Raw genomic sequence first — 23,099 nt, 5'->3', positions numbered from 1 at the left:
TCCCATGAGACTGAAAGGTGTCCTCATTATCCCAAGATTCTACAAAGCGCAGTGATTGTTTGCACCGTTTATCCCACAAAAGAGGTCGATACTGATTTAAATAACTCCACCACCACAAGGTTTGTCGTGCAAAACTGAAGTTCATTTTCTGTTCCTCTTGGTATTTTTCAAGCATTTACTAATTTGTATAGTTCACACAAAGCTTTCAGGAGTCACAGCTTGGTTCACAGATGCACAGTGCATCTGTGTTAAAGCGCAAACTCAAAGAAACTTCAGTAGAACTACAGTCCCAAGATATTACTGACCAACACAGAGTTGGTCAGTAATATCTTTATAGTATCTTTATAGTAGTCTTTTAAAGTTAAGATGGCTTAAAAGTAAACACATCTAAATTAACCACATCTGAAACATTCGCAGTGGCCTTGCAGACTATGAGCTTCCTCTTGGTGCATGTGAGACTTGACACACATCAAAAGGAGAAGAGTTTTGGAGCCATGTCCAGTAATTCTGATTAGACTATGCCTGAGGTACTGTAGTGTCCTTAGTGCTTTCCATTTTGTAGTACCACGAAATAAACTTCTGTGCTGTATGGCAGATTTTTACCATGCGGCACAGAATAAATTCCTTATTTTTGTGTCTAGCTTGCAATATGCTGTTCATTTCAGTGTGCTCACCAGTTTTTTTTTCTCTATTCCTCTTTATTACATTTGCCCTTTAGAGTCAAATTGTTTTCACAGCTCCTGTGGCTACAGTGAGTATTGTAGCTGTCAGGGAAGTAGTTACTGTTTTGAATGGCCTCCTAAGTACAGGTGTAGTGTAATGGTGGGTTCTGGCTTTGCTGTGGAAAGCAAAGCTTCTAACAACAGGCCTGAGGGGGAAAGAGAAAGTTACGACATGCACACACACGAGGGGTGAGCAGATAAACTTACTCGGTAGCTTCTTTTTAACATTTATCAGACAAATACTTCCTTATCATTTGGTGATAAGACAATTTTAAGCTTTGTCCGAGTAATGACCGTTTTATCAGAGAATATAAACTTTTCCGTTTGTTTTTTAAAGCCTTTTTTTCAAAATTTTCTGTAAACACAAATTACAGAACTACGATTATTTTTTTTTTTAAAGCTGCTGCATGATAATTGACTCGTTTCCACCGATATCATATGAGAGTATGCTCCCTGGCCTTTAGGCGACGCTGTTTTACGCACTGCAATCCAAACCAAATCCTGTGTGAAGTGGAAGTTTTTCTGATTTCCACGTTTAGTAATCTGACACCCAGACTCTGAGCAGAAGGATGGACCCTTAACTCGGCTGGGAGGACGGAAGGAAGGAGCAGTCATCCAGCGAGCAGAAGCGAGCAGAAGCGAAACGCTGTACGCAAAAAACAGCCCCGTGGCTCCAGCAGAGGAGAAGATCCGGGTGCCAGCGCGTCTCCAGTTAACTGTCCGTCTCACTCAAATGATCTCAAAGCGACAAGTTTCACTTTCCACATGCGAATGGGTGACTTTCCGCAGCGCTTTGTGAGGAGAAGAGGATGAAGAATTTCAACAGCAGTGCCCTTCACAGCCATAGCCAGTCTACCAACCACATTAGAGAGCGAAACAGCAGAAAGTACAGCTTACTCTCTGTTTTACCGTTGCGATTTTCTCTCCGAGGTTATGGGTTCTGCATGGCTACGCTGTTTCTCTTCTGTTTCGGCTCCCTATTTTACCAGCTGAACGGAGGACCTCCTAAAATCCTGCTAGACATCAGACAGTATCTCGGTAAGAACTTTTCCTTAAAAAACACCCCCTCCTTCCTAAAGGTCGTTATCAAAATGATAGTAAGAAGTTGCTCTCCACGTCTGGACATTTTTTTTTTGTATCGGTAGGAGTTATTAAGAAACGTTTATCAAAAATGGAGAGGGTCTCTTTCATGAAATCCACCGGAGGCCACATCGTCTCCTCAACCTCATTCAGCCCAGATGGACGAAACCGATTTTCTCTCGTGCTGTGTTAATTTATCCATTTGGAGTTTGTGTTTTAAACCGAAAAAGACCCCCACATTTTAATATCAATGCAGACACTAACTATTGCATATACACAGCTGTGTATCATCCCGAGTCAATATCATCCCGTCAGTCTACAAAGGTGTGTGAAAAAATTTGAAATTTGAAATTTTTTCACTCATTTTGTTTGACCACCTAAACCTGGGGTATTTATCGTTACTTTTACGCCGCTGTGAGTTGTAAGAGCATGATTCAGAGGTGTTATGGTAACTAGAACTTAGCAACTGTTAGGATTCATGCTGAAGACTGACGCCTCTTCTTGGACAGCCAGCTGGTGCGCTCCAGCCGCGCAGCTCTCATTACGCACGGCTTGCACCGGTTGAACGAGGGGTGAAAGGCTGAATTTATGCGGTTATTTAAAGCCTAGAGTGCATCTGTGGTTGTTTTAATAAAAAGCACGCTACAGTGTTGCCATTTTTTTTAATGTCAGGCAGGTTTCCAATTTAAAATATTCTGGCCTGAAGGGATTATTTTAAAATATTTATATAGATATATTTTAACATTACTTGGCAGCTATATTTCTGTCATTACAGTGCACTGGATCTTAACTACGGTAAAGTGGATAAAGTCTACTGTGTGTGTGAAAAAGAGCCCATTTGTGGCCACATCTGCCACAGACATATGTCTGAGTGTCAGCCTTTAGGATAAGATCTGTCAAGAGTCAAAAGGCAGTGTCTGCTTGTACAAGTCTGATCTTGTGACTTCAACCTCTTTGATACCCTAAACAGAATCAGATGCAAAGGTGATTTTCCATCAGCATGTCTGACACTGAGCGAGAACACGGCCTGTGTCTTGAAAAAATTAGGTTGCATTTCTACCTATTTCTCACAGGGGGCTAACCTTTTATCACGTGATAAACATCTGGAACAGAATGAGAGTCACTTTCCAGGTCAGCTACTAATCCCCTGGGTCAGATTGGTTTCCTGTAGACACTCACACGCGCACACACAGTCTAACCGACTCGCATACAAATACACAGGCAGACTAAAGCTGCACAATATTGTCAAAAAATAACTTGGATTTCATTCAAAGCATAAGCACAGATTCCTAAAATAGAACGTTTTACATTTTTTTGAAGAGTGCTAAAATATTAAAAGTAGGTTTGTATAGTTCACACTGCAGAAACATTCAACCTTGGAGCCTAATAATGCGATATAGAAATCACGGCAGTCGACACCAGTTTATTTTATTTTAAAATACTTGCACAAAGCTAATGCATGCATGGTGAGATAGCCTCCTTACTGCAGCACTGCTTCTGAGAAGTGCTCTATTCTGAACAAATACACTGATATGCCTAGGCTGATGATGGGGCAGATGTATGTGCTATTACCACAGACAAGCAAGCAAGCAAATTACATCAAAACACCATTAGGAAAAAAGAAATGTATAATTTGGTCCACAAGGCTGAGTGTTAATGGCTTATAGGGCATAAGCCACTAGCACTCAGCCTTGTGGACCAGGATGAGGAATCCCTCTATTAGAAAATCTAGTCTCTGCTCCCACCTGCATGATTGATCTCCACAGCATCTCTACACAGAGACCCTGTGGACCTGAGACTTGTTAAACAGTGACTCCACTGTAGTGTATGGAGTTCAGGAGGGGTTTTTTTTTATGTAACAGCACCACAGTGTAGCACCTCAACTGGGATGTGGATGAGTAATCGTCTGCATTTATTATGATGCTGAGGCAAAGAAGAAAGACTTTGTAGCTGAAAGTTGTGACAAGGTCAAATTGATCATATAAAGTTAAAGTTTTTTTGATGTTGTTTTGTTTCCTGAGTCTGAGTCAGCAGGTTTGTGAGAAGTTTCAGGTAACTTTAGTGCATGTAAAACAGTTGTAGAAAGAGAAATCCAGTTGGGGTGGTGTGTGAAAGAGCTTGAGATGTGGTCTGCTCATTGTCTCTATTTTGAAGTGTGTGTGGTCTTGAGGGAGAGACCGTGGAAGGAAGAAATCTAGGATAAAGGAGGGACGGTACAAAATACTCATGTGATTGGAACTGCTTTGAACAGGTTCATAGGAAAGTCATTTTCACAAAGAGCTCACACAGTCTTCACTCTTAGTTTGTTGTGTCTGTGTGTCACAGAGTTATTCAGAACCCAGATGCAAGCTCCAAAAAACTGTATAAGGGGAAACTTCACAAATCACCAGAATTATGAGGAAAAGCAGACCTTTAAAATAAATGCCTCCTTCTAGTGAATAAAATAATAGCACTTATAAATCAATTACTTTTAATATAATAGCTCTAAGCCTGGTGTTGGCATTTCTAACTAATGCACCACATTTTCTCTGATGAAGAGATACTTTATGTCTGTTGCTGTACCTCATTAAACACACGTGTGACCTAACTTGTGTTACTTTTGGCTGCGCTGTGCCAAGATGAAGGTGAGGAATCCTGTTGAGGTGGGTGAGTGTGGGCGTGCACGTGGAGGTTGGCAGCTTGATTTAGTGTGATTGTGTGATAGGTGTGTGGGTTTCTCTCAGTCAGATGCTGCCGGTAGGGAACAGACCTTGTTTTGTTTGGCTCGGTGGGGAGGTCGGTGGATGAGGATGTCACTCAACATGCCGTATAGTTCCAGTAACTAAACTGCCGTGCAGACCTTTAAACCTGCTGAATTTACAGCCTGCTCACCACTGTGCGTTCACATTCGCTGACCTTGTCTAACACTTTCTTGTGTCTGTCTTTCCCTCCTTTGCTCATAAACTGTATGCTGACCCAGCTACCTTGCCAGAAAATGCCTCTTCTTGTCAGGGGGTGTATGGACATGTCTGTGTGGCAAAAATCTGTATATAAATGAAAAGTTACAACAAAGTTTCAACGACTGGGAAAGAAGCGTTCTTCATATTTTATGCCATATTTGTAAGTGCTTGGAGCTGAGACAGCACAAACAGAGCAAAGCACAATGTCCTCTTTAGCTGTGCTCTTACTCAATACATGGCGCACTTACTCCTTTAACATATATTTCTGTTTAATGGACTTTAAAGCAACATTTAAGTATGCACGTCTTTCTAAGTGTTTGTGTGTTGTTATAGTCCCCAGTCTTCTTGCCATGAATCATAAATGCTGAACTTGATGTGGCTGGGAGTCTTTCACCACTAACTTTGCTCTGCTTCTCAAAAGAACCCTTTAACCTTTTTAAAACTCACACACGTAAATTTAACTTTTCAGAAACGGGCCAGTAAAGTGTCCGAGTTGGAGACTCTGGGGCGGTATTAGGGATTAGACAAGTATGCGTGGACACAGAAGAAGCTTTAGGGTCGCTCGGCCTCCCTTCAGTTTGTGTCATGTTTGCACCTTTGCTAGCCAGGAAGTGGTTCAAAGCAAACTTTTTAAGTGAATTCAAATAAAGTTTAGTTTGGCTGGTCAGCGCTTAGTAGGTGTAGTGACACAAACTTTATATGTATATAATAAATTCAGGGAGGATGAGTTGGGAATTGCTGCAGAGAGAGAGAAAGGGAAGATTTTCCTGCTGTTAGAAGAACACATACTGTTCCTTGACCTCCTACAGACTCATGAATAATACACAACGAGTATAACACTGTGTCTTACATACCTTAACAGGGCTGATACCACTAATGTATAGGTGCTTAAACTGTGGGGTGGACCAGACTAGTGTGGATGATAACAAAGTTAAACTAAATTGAATTAATTAGATTCTAGTACGGGAAATAAACAAATAACAGTTTGCTGATGTATTGTGCTAACCTTTATTTTCTAATGCTCTACTTAAATTCTTTTATTCTTATTATTTTCTAAAATAAATGATGGAGTTTGGGGTGTGAATTCATTAATGGAGTAATTGTTATAAGTAAGTCTGGAAGTTAATGAGATGGCGAGGCCTCCGTCATCCATCAGTGTGTCTATCCATCCATCCCTCCCTCCACAATTCACAAAATTAGCTACTTTTCTTAGAGCACTAGGCAGATTTGAGCAAAGATTGAACACAATGACCAACTAATGGATCCTTTTCCCCATTTTTATGTTCTTCTCCTCACTGAGTATTGCTCAGATTGTAGTGAAATTAGATTAATTTGTTTTGAATATGTCTAATTGAGAGCCTTCCTGCCTTCTTCATGGATTTTAATTCTCATTGGTTTGTACAGCGAACCAATGACAGTTTACAACTTTCTTTCTGTGCTTCACGTACTATATTAACCTGCCAGATGAGCTACTACATCATTGATATTCTGGTGGTCAAAGATTAGATGCATTAAACTGCTCATCATTCCTTTATTTCACATCAGAGTAACCTTTTTGCTTTACCTTTTGCACTGGTGACCTTTACAGACCTCTAACTTCAAATCTCACCTTCTGCTTGAATTTAAATATTTTATATTTCACAGTTAATAGTGTATATTTTATACACATGCATGCACATTTATGTTTACACACAGACACACTGAAAAAGCTGACAAGTTAGTCACATTAAAAAGCTTTTTTTTGAATGAGGCAGTCATGTAAGTGTGAATTCTGGAGCAAACTCGCCACTGTAGTCACACAAATACACCCACTTCCTATTAAAGGATATTAAAAACAAGCTCTTTTTAAAATTTAAATCATATTTTGCACTTTAAAATGACAGATTTATTGGCACTGACTCTTTGCCCAAAGTGACAGTCTCCAGGCTTCATGGCAGTATACCAAATGTCACATAGAGTGAAAATCAGGCCAGTGCTGGTCAAGCTGTCAGTCAGCGTTTTCAGCTGCCTAACAGGGTTGCCAGATGTGCAGTTTGAGCCTAAGTGAAATCGGTGATGTGGAAAGGTGCTTGAGCTCCCGGTTTAATTCTTTACTTCACACCAACATTTTTGTTATTGACTTGTACAGCAGATAAGCAGAGGTTACCAACCCAAGCACAGACATACATTTATTTTTGATGCTAAAGACTCAAAATAATCCAATATTTAGAATAATATTTTGCATCCATCTAGCACCTCCACCTGACAAGCCTCATTAGGAAGTGAAGGCAGGACGGCTTGGTCTACTTACTCTGTATTCCTTCTAACTGCAGGACTCAAGTGTTGAGGAAAACTACACATTACTTCTACTAGACCCCAAAATAACCCCTAACTGGCAGCACATCCAACTTAAATGCCAAAACAATCAGATGGCCCATAATTTTCTAGGGTTGGTAAAACAAGCAGCCTTGCCTGCTGAGTAGAGTATTTACCTGCTTTGTAACACTCCAGATTCTAACTGAGTTTAAGGGTCAATAAAGGATAATCATCTTTTTTTACTGAATGGAAACCAAAGGGGAAAAGCTTCAGTGCTTCAAATTAGTGGGGTTCGCAATGAAGACATGCAGTCATTAAGTTATTATTTTATGATTGCTACAAGTACTCCGTTAGGCATGCGGTGATGATAATCTGTTATCTTTTTTTGTGTGTTTTGAATTTTCAGGATGGGAAATCATTTGGAAAAAAAAAAAAGATTTGTGTTGACCCTGTCATTACATAATGGAAGCAATTAGCATTACCAATTAGCATCTCCACGCTTGAGAGACTGCTCTCCTTCTCCCTCTCCAGAGAGACAGGCAAACACTAAAACAACACAGGGTAATTATCTTTCATTAGTGCATTTGTTTTTGCCACATGAAAAGAGAGCAGATGGAAAGAACATTACAAATGTACCAGTGCTGTTAAACTGCAACTGCTGTTCAAGGCTTGCTGAGCAATGATGGTTATAACTGAAGAGAAATCCCAGATAAATTTGTGGGCAATGGTTTGTGATCGGGTTTTTGCGCGGCGCTACTGAATGTACAGTGCTTCTGCTTTTTGCATGTCACTGAAGAAAAACATGAAATTTGTTCTACAAACTTGGGATGTGTCCAGTTAAACTGTTTCTGTAATTCTGTTTTCAGTAATGCTTCAGTAAATTGAGCGGGAATTTTGCAGTTGCTTTCTTGCTTTTTCTGCATATATCATGCAGCAATTAGTGCATGCTACTAACTTTAGTCTTCAATTGTATGAACCCTTTTCCCCATGGTTTGTAAAACTAGACGATATTGCCTGATTATTGAGCCGTAAATGTGCTGGCACTCACACTTGTCACTAGAGTGACATTTTTAGGCCTGTCAGTGGCGTTTGTCATGCATATCCAAAGCTTGGTAACCCGATGTGCACAGCATGCCTGACTCATATGCTAAATGAAAGAGCTGGAGGACCTACTGGCTTTAACTAGCCTTCACTGAAGTCTCCCTCGTGCAAACGACAAAAGGGCCACCATCATTTGTGCTGGCTCAAAGGAAAATTCCCTTCTTCTTGATCTGCTGCATCTCATTTATGTTTCAATGGAATAGCATACTCTCTGTATGTTGCCTCTTCTTCTTCTGCTTTGCTTAGCAGCAAGTATAAAAGGGCTGTCAAGGGCCACATCCCCAACACCACTGTCAAGGGCCACGTGCTTCAAGCATATCTGCGGCTTCCCGGGAGGAAACTCAAACCAAACCCCTTTGGGGTTGCATCAGGAAGGGCATCTAGTGCAAAAATCTGCCAAATCAAAACATATGGAGCTACCAACTTGTAAATTAAGGAGCAGCCGAAAGTAGTTTTTAGTTCTAACTTGTTAGTTATTGATGTGTTGTGGTGTTAGTAGATGGATTCGCTGTCATATAAAGAGTCTAGCTAGCTGTCTCCCCCCATTCACAGAGCGTCTGGGAAGCTAAGCAAAGTGGTTGCTTCAAGTTTATTAAGTTTATGATGTGAAAATACCCCATAAGCATTTATAAAACGGACTCTGTTTGTTTCACTTGTTTGTATGCTGTGTAGTCAAGAATACATCATCTCAAAGAAGCTTTATTGTCTTGTTTTAAAGGGTTGCCAAGTCACTGATGACGGCTGGCTGTGTTGACTTTTATGGTAGTGCTTGTGGTGATGTGTGAATGGGTGGGTGGCTCAAGGCCCGGAGCCACTGGGTGGTACCCGGGCTCATGCTTTTGAAAAAAGGTGACTACATACAGCATATCCCATAATTTAAAACATCATTGACCGAATAAATAGAGGTCCTGTGAGAGAATTAAGTGTCTGCTTACAGCGTGTAAACTGAGCTCCCAGCTTTTATCAGCTCCTCCCTGTTCATTCAGAAAGAAGAGACATTTAATCTGAATCCAAGTCCTTTCATGTCAAAAATAGAAACACAATAATTGCACCCTGCTACATGAGAATTTTTTAAGCTTCACCCTTCCTCGTATCTCTGTGTCCTGGTGTTGTTAGCCCATTTGGGAAGTCTCTTTGTTTACTTTGGCGAGTGGTAAATAACCCCACATTCCCCAGTTTATTGCCACAGATCATCTGAAATGTTGAGGACTTGTTTCTGCCAGCTGGCCACATACATTTCCAATCAAACAGCAGGCCCGTGAGGTCACTAAAGTCAAGCAATTATTTTCCAGTTTTATCAAGCAACTGGACTGAGAGTGTGAAACACATTACCAGAAGCCACGGGACTTGTTAAAGAGAAACATATTTGCCCGGTGGTCAGTGAGATACTTTGATCAAGGAAGCCTGGCTAACCTTTCTCTGAGTGAACTTACCACATCTTGGTCAGCCCACCCTCATTTCATGGAAGTGAAAAAGTATGAAGTAGTTTAAAATAGCTGACTTAAATATATAGCAGGGCAGATAGAGTGGGAGGGCCCAGCCCATGTTCTTGAAACCACTACATGCACTTTTGGGGAAATGCATTGCAAGTTTTATGGAGCCTGTTTCCCTTTTTAGGTTCAGCGGAGTTAAACTGGTTTTTCTGTTTTCTAGATTCAGGTTATGTGCAAAAGTCATCTTTGAGTATATTTGAGACTTCAAAGCTGCACTTATTAATACTTCTATAGTGACGATGTACCACAGGCAGCTGAAGGATTTAGTGAGAATTTACTTCTTTCGTAAAGCACAATTTAGCCTTTTCTATAACTTCTAGCTTTTAAGATTGTAGGAGGTCTTTCATCTACTTCAAAACCCTGACACAAAGATAAAGCTGATATTATTACAGTTACTGGTTACATACAGTACTTAACAAATTTATGTAAGGTTTTTTGTCACAACCGCCCTAAATTAACAATAGTGGTAGCTACCTGCCGTTTATTACTGCCCTGTGGACTCTGCTGCTGTAACAATGGGAATTTCCCAACTCTGGGATTATTAAACAATGTTATTGTATCTTACCAAAATCATTTTTAATTGTGTTTTCACTGTATTGCCACAGGTGGTCTAATACATTACAAATTAAAGTACCTTGAGGCGACCAATGTTGTCCAGTCCAGTGTACAAGTTCAAATTTGGATATAAAAACATGAATTCTGTCATTTTTATTTTTTATCAAACTTTTTTAAAGTAGTATTCCTAAAATATTTGCATTTTCTTATTTTTACAGGTGGTCTAATACATTTGTTAGGCACTATATATAAACAGGTGGGGGTGTCCTACACATATACACAAAAACGCACACGTCACGTAGACGATACAGTTATTTCACTGCTGTGCAAGTGGTGCAGTTATTGAATTTTATCGATTTCATTCCACTTCACGGCCCAGCAGCTTTTCCCTTTCTTTAATATGAGCTTTTCTCCCTCTATATTCTTGATATTTGAAAAAAAAAACCCCACTCTTCACACAAACTAGAAAAAATATATATATTTGTGATGAGTATTAAAAAAAACAGTTTAGAGAGAGACTCCATGCCTTGATGCACAAGCAAGACTTCTAGTAACAACCCCCACTCCCCACCCGAACAAAGCTTTAGGTAGCTGGTCTATATTTCAATTTGTCACTCAGAAAATTATAACTTTGTATCAGAGACACGAGACTGAAATAGACAGACAACCACAAGCACTAGCTTTGACACATTTTGGTCATAGAAGTTGTTATTGTTACACAGCGCAGTTTGTTACCACTGAGACAGCTCGATGTGAAACTGTGAAACCTGTGTGTTCTGCTTTCAGTGGGCTATTATAGAATCGCACATTTTAATGCTTACATTATTACATTTACTTTCGTTTTTGCAAATTGTTGGATACTCTCAGCTGTTTTTCTTTTCAAACCTTGTAACAGGTGAAAAAAATGCGATAATGTGTACAGTTATCATCCTAAGAAAATACAATTATTTTAGAGCGTTTGAAGGCTCATAACCCGAAAAGCATTATCAATATGGAATGTGGTTGTCCCCAGTGAAAAGCAAACGCCACCTGTGCCAAATCTCACACCTCTGTCTCAGAATGTGTTCTCCTCTGAAACCCACCTCTGTCCCAGTCTCCCTCATTACATTTTTGTTTCTTTCAACACCTATCCCTGCCGCTTATATGAAGTCAAGTGTACAAAAAAATTACGGCTAACTTCTCATCAAACCATTCCAAAAAAGTTGGGCGTTATAGGAGTCGACGCTTTTGTAATTGTTGTCATTTTTCCCCTCAAAACAACAGCTTTTTCAAGTACTAAAGCTGAGATGTACTGTAGCAGTGTAGCTGTAACCCTGTACAAATGTTCTGCTCCACTGGGGAAACCGCATTTTCCAGATGTTTTAAAAAGACATCTTGAGTGAAAGCAACACAAAGTTAACAAAGTCTTTATCCAAGAACGTGTAGCGTCCAAGACGTTGTTCTTTTTCCTGTCCAGTTTTACAGTCCAGACTGAGGTTGAATCACTATTCTTCCCACAGAATTGCTTCTGCAAAGCAATCAGCAGGTGTGGTTAGAGGTGTTAATTACGGGGTTGGAGAGGGATGATTTGTATCTGACTAGTGTTTGTGTGTCTGTGTGTAAAAGTGAAAGTGATGGGCTAAATTTTAATTGTTTATATGGTGTCTACTTTTTAAAACCAGTCAGAGAGGTTTCGGATGTATCCAGTATGAAGTTAAATGGGTTACTGTTCATAATTTAGTGTTACTTCTTACACTTACTGTGTTGGTACATCCCTTGAAAAGCCATCACTTGTCTGGCCTGGTTCATTGGCACAGATCCTGGTTGTGTAGCATTTCCACTGACCTGCCCAGAACAACTTGCCTGTCTTTTGGCCCACCACCACTCTGCTGCTGCACCCGTCTGGTTTAGACTGTACTGAATTTGTGCCAGCTGGACCTGCCGTTCCTTTGAATCCATCCATCAATCTGTAAAAACTCCTCTAATTCTTTCACCCAAATTTTCACCAGAGGTATTGCAACACTCTCAAATCCTGCTTTGCTTTTTCCATTTTCTTACATTTCTGGCCTCCATCTTAATGTTATGTATCACTCCAAGTCCCCCCTCACCCCTCTCCTGGTGGAAGTGTTTGCAAAAACCTTCCATCTAAATTCTTTCCTGGACAGCAAACAGATGCAACTTCTGTGTTGTAGTGCACACTGCAGTAGACATGTGCGACACAAACAAATGTGCCACTGGGTATACCGGCCGCGCGATCTTGCCAGCTGGAGCGTTTGTCCCTAATCACTACGTGCAATTCCATTACATCCTCAACCACGCAATTTCAAAACCAGTCTCTCTTGTATCCTCTTTTCAGTCGCTTGCCTATTCATCTGCGTGTGTTACTGTTTATTCATGTTTTTTTTAAAAGATCTGTCAGTGTGTGTCTACAGAAAGTCAAGACGTGTCATCACGTCCACAATTTTGCGAATGCACTTGGGTATATTTATGTCTGAGTTCGGAGCACAAAAGATAAGTCATGCCAGAATGTTTGAGCCTCTTTGCTCGACTGCGAAGACGACCCTCAAAACTTTTCTGTCTCTCACTTGTGCGTTTCATAACAGGTTGTTTCACATTCAGCATGGAGCTTAGTGTCATCTTTTCTATAATTAGCCATTCAATTCTAATGAGGTGTTTTTGAAGGGCTGAAGAAAACCACTCACCACCAGCTAGCGTAGCTCAGCCCACATTGCCAAATTAAAGAGAAGCTTGATCTTTAAGGCCAGGCTTAGCCTGAGCCAGCACTCGCAGATGGTAGCCCAGTACACTTTAGTGAGTGGTAAACATAGAAAACATTGTGGAAAAAAAGGGGAAGTGCAGGACCAAGTATGTTTGCTTTATCTTTGGCATTACATCGGAGTTACACAGCATTGTGTCTGAGTTATTTTACATATGAGCAAAAACACGCGCCACTGAAAACATGCAGGTTAACTTTTGCCCTTTTTTGTCCTCTCATGTCTTGTAACGTAGAGAGGAGTACTGGAAGTCTACGGCTGCGGCAAAATAAGAGGTGCCAAAGGCTTTTACTCAGGTGTGTGTGTGTGAGGGTGGACACTGATGAAGAAGAAGATGACTTGTATCAATTGGCTAGACAGAGATCGAGCTGGAAAAGATGGGCAGCAGGTTAGGATGATTAAAGATATAGATGGAAATGTACTAACAAGTGAAGAGAGTGAGCTGAGAAGATGGAAGGAGTGCTTTGATGAGTGGGGAAAATGAAAGAGAGGAGGATGGAGAGAGGAAAGTTAATGAATGAGGAAGTGCAGAGGATTAGCAAAGAGGAAGTGAGGGCAGCTCTGAGATGGTTTGGACATGTGCAGAGGAGGGATAGTGGATATACTGAGCGAAGGATGTTAAATATGCAGGAGGAAAACCACAGAGAAAGTTTGTTTGACAGTACAAAGGATAGGATGAGATGGTGGCAGATGATCACATGATCTGCTGTGCTTTGTGAATATGTAGCCATCATTAACTCACCTAGTAGTTTGAGAAGTTTCAGTTTTAGTATTATGACTAATTTGGAGCCATAAGTAGCCATTTGAGGAAATGCCATTTTTGACACTTAACTTTGACTTCATTTTTTTTCATCATGATAGTTCCTGTTTAACTCTCTTTTTTGCCACCGACTGGTGAAAGTATTATTCAGAGCTTGTACAGTACATTATTAGTATACAGTATTCAGTAGTATCCAGTATAAAAGATTTTTGCCTTTACAGTTACGTGCAACAGTTTTATTCTATTTTGTTCCAGGTTTTTAATCAGTTGTAGTGTTTTGTGTAGAAATGCTGCAGCTGTCAGATAAATGTAGTGTTGTAGAAAGGGGGATCGTTCTTTTCAGAAGAAACCTAAAAATGCTCCATTACAGTATAAGGACCTCAAAATAAAATTAGGTAATAAATGTACACAGTTAATACCACACCAGTGATTCGGCGGCGGACAATCTGTACCAAATGTGCATTAATGGAGAGGTACCCATTGCTTAATCACATGCTATGCTGTACAAGCTGGTGCCGTGCCGGTCTATTTATAAGAGTAGAAGATCCCTCTGGGTTGGTCTAAATAAAGGGGTTGAAGGACCAGCTCAAACTGGACTCATGTGGGTTATTCTCTTCAAAAAACAATTCAAGCTTCCCCGGCTGTGTTGCTCAGCAGAGATAGAAGCCACGCCCCTCGAGTCGAACTTTAAAAGGGTTTGTGCGATCCGGTCGATGTTTATGCTGTGGAATATTAAGTGCTTTTCAGGGTACCGGATGGAAATGTATGGTGTCCCGCTTGGCACTATATCCTCATTTGCCAGATGTCCTTTACTTTACTGCTTCCTTTATCTCTTCTCTCCCTCTGTTTTCTCCTTCTGAAATCCCTCTGACAGTGCCACCTCCCAGACTAGAATCTTAATGAGTCAGGCAGATTCCTGCCTTTATATTTATAGGGCGAGCTACAAGCATTTGCCCGCACAAAATCTCACAACTGACACAGCAATTACAGGTCGGTGCAGACCGTCTGCGTTTTTGAACTGTGACCAGGAGGATGTGACCAAAAATGACCACGACCTGCTCGCAGTTGCAGTTAGACACATGGAAGAGCACCGCTGTTGTGCGGCTTGGTCCTGATGTTTCCTAAATATAGTACATGTATTGAGGTGAGAATATAACTAGGATCTAGACAACGCTGACTAAGCTAATAGTTCCGAAATTGGGTAAGGATGCAATGTTCAGTAGTTTTACGGCCCATATCAACTCATTACTCAGTACCGGGTTCAGTTTTCAACATGTTTTTAAGCTGCATGCCAGTCACAAACCATGAATGAATGCCAGCCATTCACAACCAAACAGCCTCGCCACAATTAAGAGCTAATTGTCCTAGCTGCCCTCAAATGACAACAAGCTGACCGTCAGATGGTGTTTATGAATGAAGGCTAGTTATTTCTTGCTGCAGTTCTCTGACTTAATATTTGGCCTGAATTTGAAGGCATGCCCATGTTTCCAAGAGGCCAGTCGAGGGTAAGAGAGTTTCTCTCACCTTAAGGCCTTGCTGCTCCACCACCACGCATAAATCAACAGCGTCGGCGGGTCGATGCCGTGTTTGTTTTCCTCTGCCTTGCATGCCTGTGTACAGTAGTGATATGTGTGTGTGTGCGAGTGAGCAAGATCTGTCAGACTAAGCAGTGTCCCTGCTGGGAAGGTGGATACAGTACAAGGTTTTAGTGTGCCGCCTCTAACCTAGATGTGATAAAGGCCAAAATGTGACCACGCCTTAACACGGCACAGCACATTTAGCACTTGTAAGCCTTTCTAATGCCCTTTCCCTCTGCCCCTGATGACAACCAGAGAAGGAGTACTCTTGGCAATCCACTGTTAATACAAGGGAACCCACTTTATGAAGAAAATTATGTTCTAATGACCCATAATAGCCATATATTTCTTCACTGCTTCTCCTTAAAGCTTGTGGTTTGGGTTTCATTGACAGAGAAGTGCTGAAGTAAGAAGGCATGGTAAAAAAGGGAAATGACTAAAATATACTCAGAAGCTAACAATACCATGTGTATTATCAAAGAGTCTTTATCATAACCAGTTAAATTTAATATAACGTGGTGACTGTTAGCTATTGTTGAAATCCAAAGTGATATTTGTCTTTTTACACTAATTACTAAAAAAAGGTTAATTATAAATGAATGTAAAACTTAAAGCCCTGTCAACTCACAGAAAGTTCCCGGGCTTAAGACATCCTGGTTTTCTGGAGCCTTTCTGGAGTTCTCCGTGTGCCTGCGAAGGTTTTCTCACCATTCAAGGGGAATGTATATTAAGTTTTTTTTTGTTATTCAAAATTGGCCATAAGTGTGGATGTGAGCATAAACAGTTGTCTGTCTCTTTGTGTTAGTCCTGCGACAGATTGGCGACTTGTCTTGGATCTACCCCGCCTTGTTTAACCCTGAATTGGATAAGCGGAAGTATATGGATGAATGGATTAGCGATTGACCATGTGACTGTGCATATGAACATAAACAGCTGTCTTGCTTTGTGAGCCTTTTCAAAGACTGCTGACTGGTATTGTCACTACTCAATCTGAGCAGGGGTCTATGCTCCAAGATCTCCATGCACTTCTTATTTTATCTCTAATTGGACAGACATTAATAGAATCATAGTCAGAGTCTCTATAATGGCAAAAGTGAGTTTGGACACTGGGCCAGAAACCAAGTTTTAGAAAAAAATCCACCTATGATGAAGACACCATTTAATTGAGAGTTGGAGTAGCTCTGCTGGAACTGAACTATCTAATGAAATCTTTTCTATACCAACTGAAGCATCCGTTTTGTTATTATGCTAAAAATGTTGGTGCTCATCGCAAAAACTGTACTTGGAATTCAAAGAATTTGATCAGTACTATTACAGCTCATTCTTTAATATGACACTCAATGTCTAATTAATGACTGTCAGCTGAGTAAACTACAGTTTATAAAGTGAGCCTTATACAACAGTTTTATCTCAAATACCAGCCTTGTTTAGTGGATAATTACACTTAGGTCAAATATTTAAATGACCACAAAGTATATAAATGCGTCAGCTGGTAAACATTACAAACTGGTTAATGTTTGGGATTTGCCGTTAAATCTGATTCCTAGACTTTGAAATTCCCCAATTTTAACTGCAGTAAGCAGCCTGTTCGGAGGCCTTCATCTACAAACACTGCTTTGCTGTTCTTGGAAGTGCGAGCTGCCATCTGTTGTTTATTGTTCAGTTGTTGCTCTTTACTCTCTTTCTGGCCACTGTGGTCCATTCAGGTGCCAAATGCCTGTCACTGCATTTTAACCAAACTGTTCAAACATTGTCACTCCATTTCACTTTAGTTGATTACACAGTTTTTTAATCTCCATATTAAAAAGTTGTTCAGCGCGACTGATTTGCCGTGAACATGTTTTTGATTACGCAAGCGCGATATCTGATTTCTCAAGTGTTATTCAACAAGTGTGTTAAAGTTCTCTTCTTCACTGGCTCAGATCAGCGTCACCAACATGTGGTCCACACATGGCAAGTGCGCTTTATTTGGCACCTGATGAGAATACGGAAAAAATAGCGCGTATTGAGAGCGAGCGTCCCTGCCTGTGTGCGTGGAGGGTCAGGAGGCAATGGAATGATGTCATGTGGTACAAGGTGGTCTGCTGCAGACACACATCCTGTGGCTTCTGTTACCAAGGACTGCGAAATGTCCTTGACTTGCATTTTAAAATACGCAAGCATTTTTCCTTTTTTTTCATGCGCTGTGAAACACACTCACACAGACGCATGCACTTTCTTTTTTTGTGCCCCCTAACTTCCACATTCACTCACATGCATATATATCCCGAGACAAGAGAGCCCAAAACAAGGGAGTGGCCATGTCCTGATCCAGCAGTGGTTTAACCTGGCACTGACCAGATCTCTAGACCGATGGAAGCTGACAGCAGTTTCCTTCAAATGAGTATTTATGTAACAGATGATGCATGCTTTGGAGGTCAGGGCCCTGCCACCATCTACTGTGTGATTAGTTAGTGGTTTGGGGTTTCGGTGACACATGCGAATACACACACGTGCATAAAGGCACTCATCGCATACATGTGAAGCTGACAAGGCAGCATTTGCATGCCCATGTCCATTTTCTGATTGGACCAAGTCTCAGTACAGAAGAACACATACTCTACGTATGTGAAGCACATGCCCACTGGCAGCTACTGTACTCTACAGCTGCACATCACTGCTGTTTATGGAAAACAGTTAAATCCAGAGAGGGAGACTCATGGTTTGGATGAATTTAATTCTTCCGAAGTTGCAATTAAGCTAGAAAAACATTTCCAAAATATGATTATAATGATGATAAATTAGCTTAATTAAAATGAAACAGTTACCTCATTATTATATCCGACTAGCTTTTTTTTGTGTGTGGAAAAAATCAATGGATTTTGGCTCCTTTGTGTTGTCTGTATAGGTTCTCCATTATCCAGGTCAAGTATACTTAAAGTCCAGTCACCTTCTTTCTAAGCTCCGTATGGTTCTTTGTATTCCTTTACTGGCAGTTTATGGTATATTTCTATGTCTATGAAATTTCAATTGCTGTAGTTATGTTTAAGATTTATTTTATGAGACTTATTTTTACAATACTTTGCCAAAAGTGTTGAGTTTATCCCTCATTTTTTTTTATATTTTGCTTGCAAGTAGCCCGACTTTATTTGTCATTTTTTAAAAAATGGTCTTGAGCAATAGTTCTCCTGGCTTTCTGAAGCTCTTTCAAAGTTTTTCTATGGACACTGACTGCTCGTTCACTTATTTTTAGACCAGTCCTCTTGCCTGCCCATTTTCAGAGGCCAAACTATCTTAATATTTTTTGTTAAACCACTTAACACTTACCTGTGAATCATTCAAGCATGAAAAAAGCTCTTAACTTAAACGACGAACCAATGTTGTGTCTGCCCATAACAGAGAACTTATCAACGAACCCATTTAAAATAGTATATTTAAGGTACCATGTTGTGTAACTGTATTCACTTCATGTAAGACAGGTTGACAGGCACAAAATACTATTTTTGCACCAACACGTTATTTCCAAAGTGCTATTGGCTGAAAACCTGGCATATCTCAACACGCTGTGCAGTGTGTCTATTTAAAAAAATCTGATGAAGCTGGACAACCAGAGGACAAATGAATAAGTGACAAGCCTAAAAGAAACGATCTATATAAAATGAGCATTATCTGAAAGTCATGTCCTTATGAAATCTAGCAAAGACACGACAGAGGACCTGAGAGATGCATCTGGCCCCTAATCCAACTGCTGTTCGCTGAAGCCTCATCAAAAATGATCTCAGTGGAAGGGTGGCTGTCAAGGAGCTATTTTTAAGGAAGGGAAATGGGGAGAAAAGGCTGAAGTATGCCAACTTCATAGGTTTTGGACTGGAAATAAGTGGCAACAGGTCTCGTAGAGTGATGAATCTAAATTCAATTCAAATCGTTGACAGTATGAAATCTGGAAAGAGATACAAAAGAGTGTGTCTACAGTCGCCTTTAAAACATGTTAGAGGATCTTTCATGATTCTGATCTACTTTTCAACCAGTAATATTGGGGATATTTTGAAACTGTATGGAATTATGACTGTAGAAAAGTACAGTCATGTTTTGAACCACTGTACAATGCCATCTGAAAAGTATCTGATTGCTAACAGGTTCTTTTTTTAGAAGGATCCATGACAATGATCCCAAACACATTGTCAGTATAGTAAAAATATACCTGCTATATACCTACCAAATTAGAAAAACACCGCTTGCTTTTTTTTTCTTGATGAATAAGCAGATATGAATAGTGGATAAACTTGCTCACATGGCTAACTGACCATTACATATGTCAGTAGTGTACCTTATATCTGGAATGGATCACGTCTGTGCTGAAATCACACCTCTCTGTGTCAAACAGAGCACTCTAAAAGTCCTAGAAAGGTCTTTTGTTGGGGCCCATGAGAAAAGTCGCATGCTTCAGTTGACCACAGTCACATACTGTGTAGGGCTCTCACTTTTTCCCCCCCTCTGGAAATATTTTATGACATGGTCTCAGTTTTGACAAGGCTTTCCAAAAAGCTATTACAAGAACCAAACTTTTTCTGCACTATAAGTCTCTTATTCCATTTCATCATTTCGCTGTGCATTGCTGTTACATCTACCTCCGTCTCATCATTCTTTGAAAAGCCTTTATGTTTCTCTCTTCTCTCTTCTGCCCCTCACTTCAGTGTGAGACTTAGCACCACACAGGCGTGCTTTATGCAGTCTGTTTGTTCTGCAGGACCAAGCGTCAGCTCTATCCCGGCCTTGCTGGTGAGCGAAGTCTGATGAGAAATGCTGCTACTGCGAGAGATAGACAGCTACTAGATATTAGATCTGAGACTCGAGTGGTTCTGTGCGTGTGCGCGAATGCTTGACAGACGTACGGCGACACACATGGACACACACATTGTTATTATTAAAGTGCTGTCATAGCTTATAAAAATATAAAGAGGAATGCATGTATCTCTCGCCATCGCTGAAAAGACGATGATTTTTTTTCACAGCTGGATGAATTTCTGAGCCAGCACATCTGTCAGGAAGCAATAAAGCACCATCACACTCCCTATCCTATATACTTTTTAATCATTAGATCCATCAGGTGTCATTTTAGATAAGTCATGAATGAGTTCCTAATTTTCATTAACATTCAGATAAGTACATATGTACTCCGTATCTAGGGGCTGCTATAACAGTGTGTGTGTACGTGCATGAGTGCGCTTCCTGGTGGAATCTGTATGCTTTTCTCTGTTAAAGGCACTTTGCAAAGATCATTGGAAAACCCCTAGATTTCAGATATTGCAATTCATCTTCTTCTGCTGACCACCAGAAAGGGCTCACAAACTGATTAGGTAATAATTTCTTCCTGTTCACTGTCTCTCACTCCACCCCTCTTGATCCTTCCTCCTGACTTTCTTTTCATTTCCTGTGTGCTGTATAGTATAACACCTGCTTTTCCTGAATCTGTTTTGTGCCACACAACGAAATGTAATAAATCACAAACTCTCTCTCATTCCTTCTTTATATAGCTTTTTTCTTACCCTTTCTCTTACATCCCATTCTAGCATTTTCCTATTTTTCCATCCAGAACTTTATCCACCCCCCCAAACACCCCCACAGGGCACGTGGCAGAAGGCGATTTACATAGCACACCACAGACATTCATGGATTTTTGTCTGAGAGCTTGCATGCTCTGTTTTTCTCCTTACAGGGTTTAAGAGACCATAATATGATATGTGGTTGAGGAGAGTGCACTGACATTTGGGAAAATGCACATTTGCTTTCTTGCCAAGAGTTGGATAAGAAAATCAATACCGCTGTCGTGTTTATGCGTGAGCTTCAGCCAGTGGCTGACTTGCTTAGCTTATCATAAAACAGGAAACAGTGACAGGAAATAGGAAAACAGCTAGTCCGGCTCTGTCAGAAGATAATAAAATCTGTTGATCTGCATCTCTAAATCTAATAAGTGAGATTCAGATGGACTAAAAGTGTTTGGGGCTTTTTTTCAAGGCCTTCTGTTTCCCATTGCTTTCACGCTATACATTAATCTAAACGGACTGTTTTCTGACTCAAATTCAGATTTCCCGTAACTTACAGACTGGGAACTTGTAATAGTTTTCGTATCGTTGAGTGTGACAGTGTTTAATTTTCCCTGCATTTTTGAGTCCATCTTCTCGAGCATTATTCAGACACTTTTCCTGATTCTTTTTCATATCCTTTCAAGTCAGCTGTTCTGTGTATCTATAAATCTTCAAGGCTTTCTTGGTGGCTACACGCACATCCAAGCATAAAACCTAAAGCAAACAGATAGCCGGCACTCTGTGAAAACACACCCAGTAGGAGAAAATTCTTCAGGTTTAGACTCATGAGCCATTTTTGAAATTCTGTGCGACACTTACATGTATGAAGCAAAGTTCCTTGGCATTTATAAGCAGCTGTTTCTCTGGCTTAAGGCTGCTTTTCTAGTTTGATCAGTGGCTATGTGGGAAAAGAACCCTTCATGACTAACAGCATGACATGCCAAGAAAAACACAAAAAACACTAGATGTTTTTATTATGTACAGGAAGGCATGAGTACGCACCCAGCTCTTTGTTTTTTGACATGTTTATCTATGCTATGCCTCAAACATGATTCAGAAGCATCACCACTGATCCCGAAAAGATGTGTGTAGGATGTTTAAAGCTTCAGCAGCCACATGGTTGCAATAACATATGCGTATATTTAAAAAAAAAAAAAAAGTGTGTTAATGAAAAATATTCAAGGGGACCAATTATGCCCCTCATTCCAGCTTCTACTTTTATTCTTTATCAGAGCAGTTATGCATGATTCATAGTGCAAAATATTCCTTTTTCATCTTATTCTATTCCTTAGGGGATGAACTGAAGGCTTGTACTATCTGAAAGAAAGAAGTTTTGAACCGCAGGTGGGTGAAGCTACTGAAACCGAATGATTACAACAGTCTGAAGCCCGAGCTGTTGTCTCACAGAAATAACTTGGTCATGTGCAGGCCTGATGGTCTGAAACTTTGACCATGTTCAATATGAGCATTCCAACAGTATGCATGACAGAAAATGAAGAAGAGCAGAAGACTCATAACTAGTTGTTCACAAAAATTCACTTTTTTTTTTGTTTTGTTTTTTGGTTATGTTTCCCACTTATCACCAGGAAAACCATTATCGGCGCAGGGAGATACCAGATAAGCACAGCAACAGGCCACGGAGCCACAAACAAGCAGTTGCACGTTGGAAAAAAATGCGCTCTTTTTTTTTCAAAAACTGTTTTAGCTTGGTCTAGGCTCAAGGCCAAGGGAGCTGTATTGTAAACAAACAATTAAAGCAGGGTGTTTTTGTGTCTTTTCGTAGCTTCAAGCAGAACCTTGTGTCCCCAGAGAAAATGTTGTGGTAAATTTAAAGAGTAATAATTGTGATCTTGCCGAAAAACACTGTAATAAAGCAAACGAAACAAGGTCTTTTTTGCTTGAATAGTACAAGAAAAAGCAACTGTTTTTGTTCTGTTTCCGGAATAACAAAGCCCTAATTTCACAGTTACAGTGAAAATGCTTAGTTAGTAACAGTTTTGTTCTTAATTATAAAAAGACCAGTTTGAAGCCAGATGCTAGACAAAACCATGTGTATTTATAGGATCTTAGTGCTCACAACAAGGCAATTGTTTAATTGAGTAATGAAACTATGATCTTTCAGTCACTTCTAGCTGTGTATCGCTCAGTTGTCACCAGTTTTGTGTTGGTGTAGCAGTGGGGAACAGCCCTTTGTGCAAGATGCATTTCCACATCTGGTGTGTGTTTATGAGTCTAAGCTGGTGCAAAGTAACAAAGGGTG

At 40.3% G+C, this 23,099-nt stretch overlaps 1 protein-coding gene across 2 annotated transcripts in view; it reads left to right on the top strand.

The window, feature by feature from the left end:
* The first annotated feature begins 1,256 nt into the window (after positions 1–1,256).
* usta (uronyl 2-sulfotransferase a) overlaps positions 1,257–23,099 on the top strand; it is a 57,310-nt gene continuing 35,467 nt past the window's right edge. Inside the window, exon 1 of one of the 2 annotated variants that reach the window (XM_063495429.1) lies at positions 1,257–1,760. In XM_063495429.1, the coding sequence (XP_063351499.1) occupies positions 1,532–1,760 (229 nt within the window). In that variant the 5' untranslated portion in view covers positions 1,257–1,531. The remainder of the gene's footprint in view (positions 1,761–23,099) is intronic. The other variant, XM_063495430.1, reaches the window with a different exon arrangement.

This window comes from Pelmatolapia mariae, linkage group LG15 (genome assembly GCF_036321145.2).
Source record: "Pelmatolapia mariae isolate MD_Pm_ZW linkage group LG15, Pm_UMD_F_2, whole genome shotgun sequence".
In the NCBI taxonomy this organism is placed as follows: Eukaryota; Metazoa; Chordata; class Actinopteri; order Cichliformes; family Cichlidae; genus Pelmatolapia; species Pelmatolapia mariae.
The sequence above is the reverse complement of the archived record's forward strand: the minus strand, read 5'-3'. Positions and strand labels throughout refer to the sequence as shown.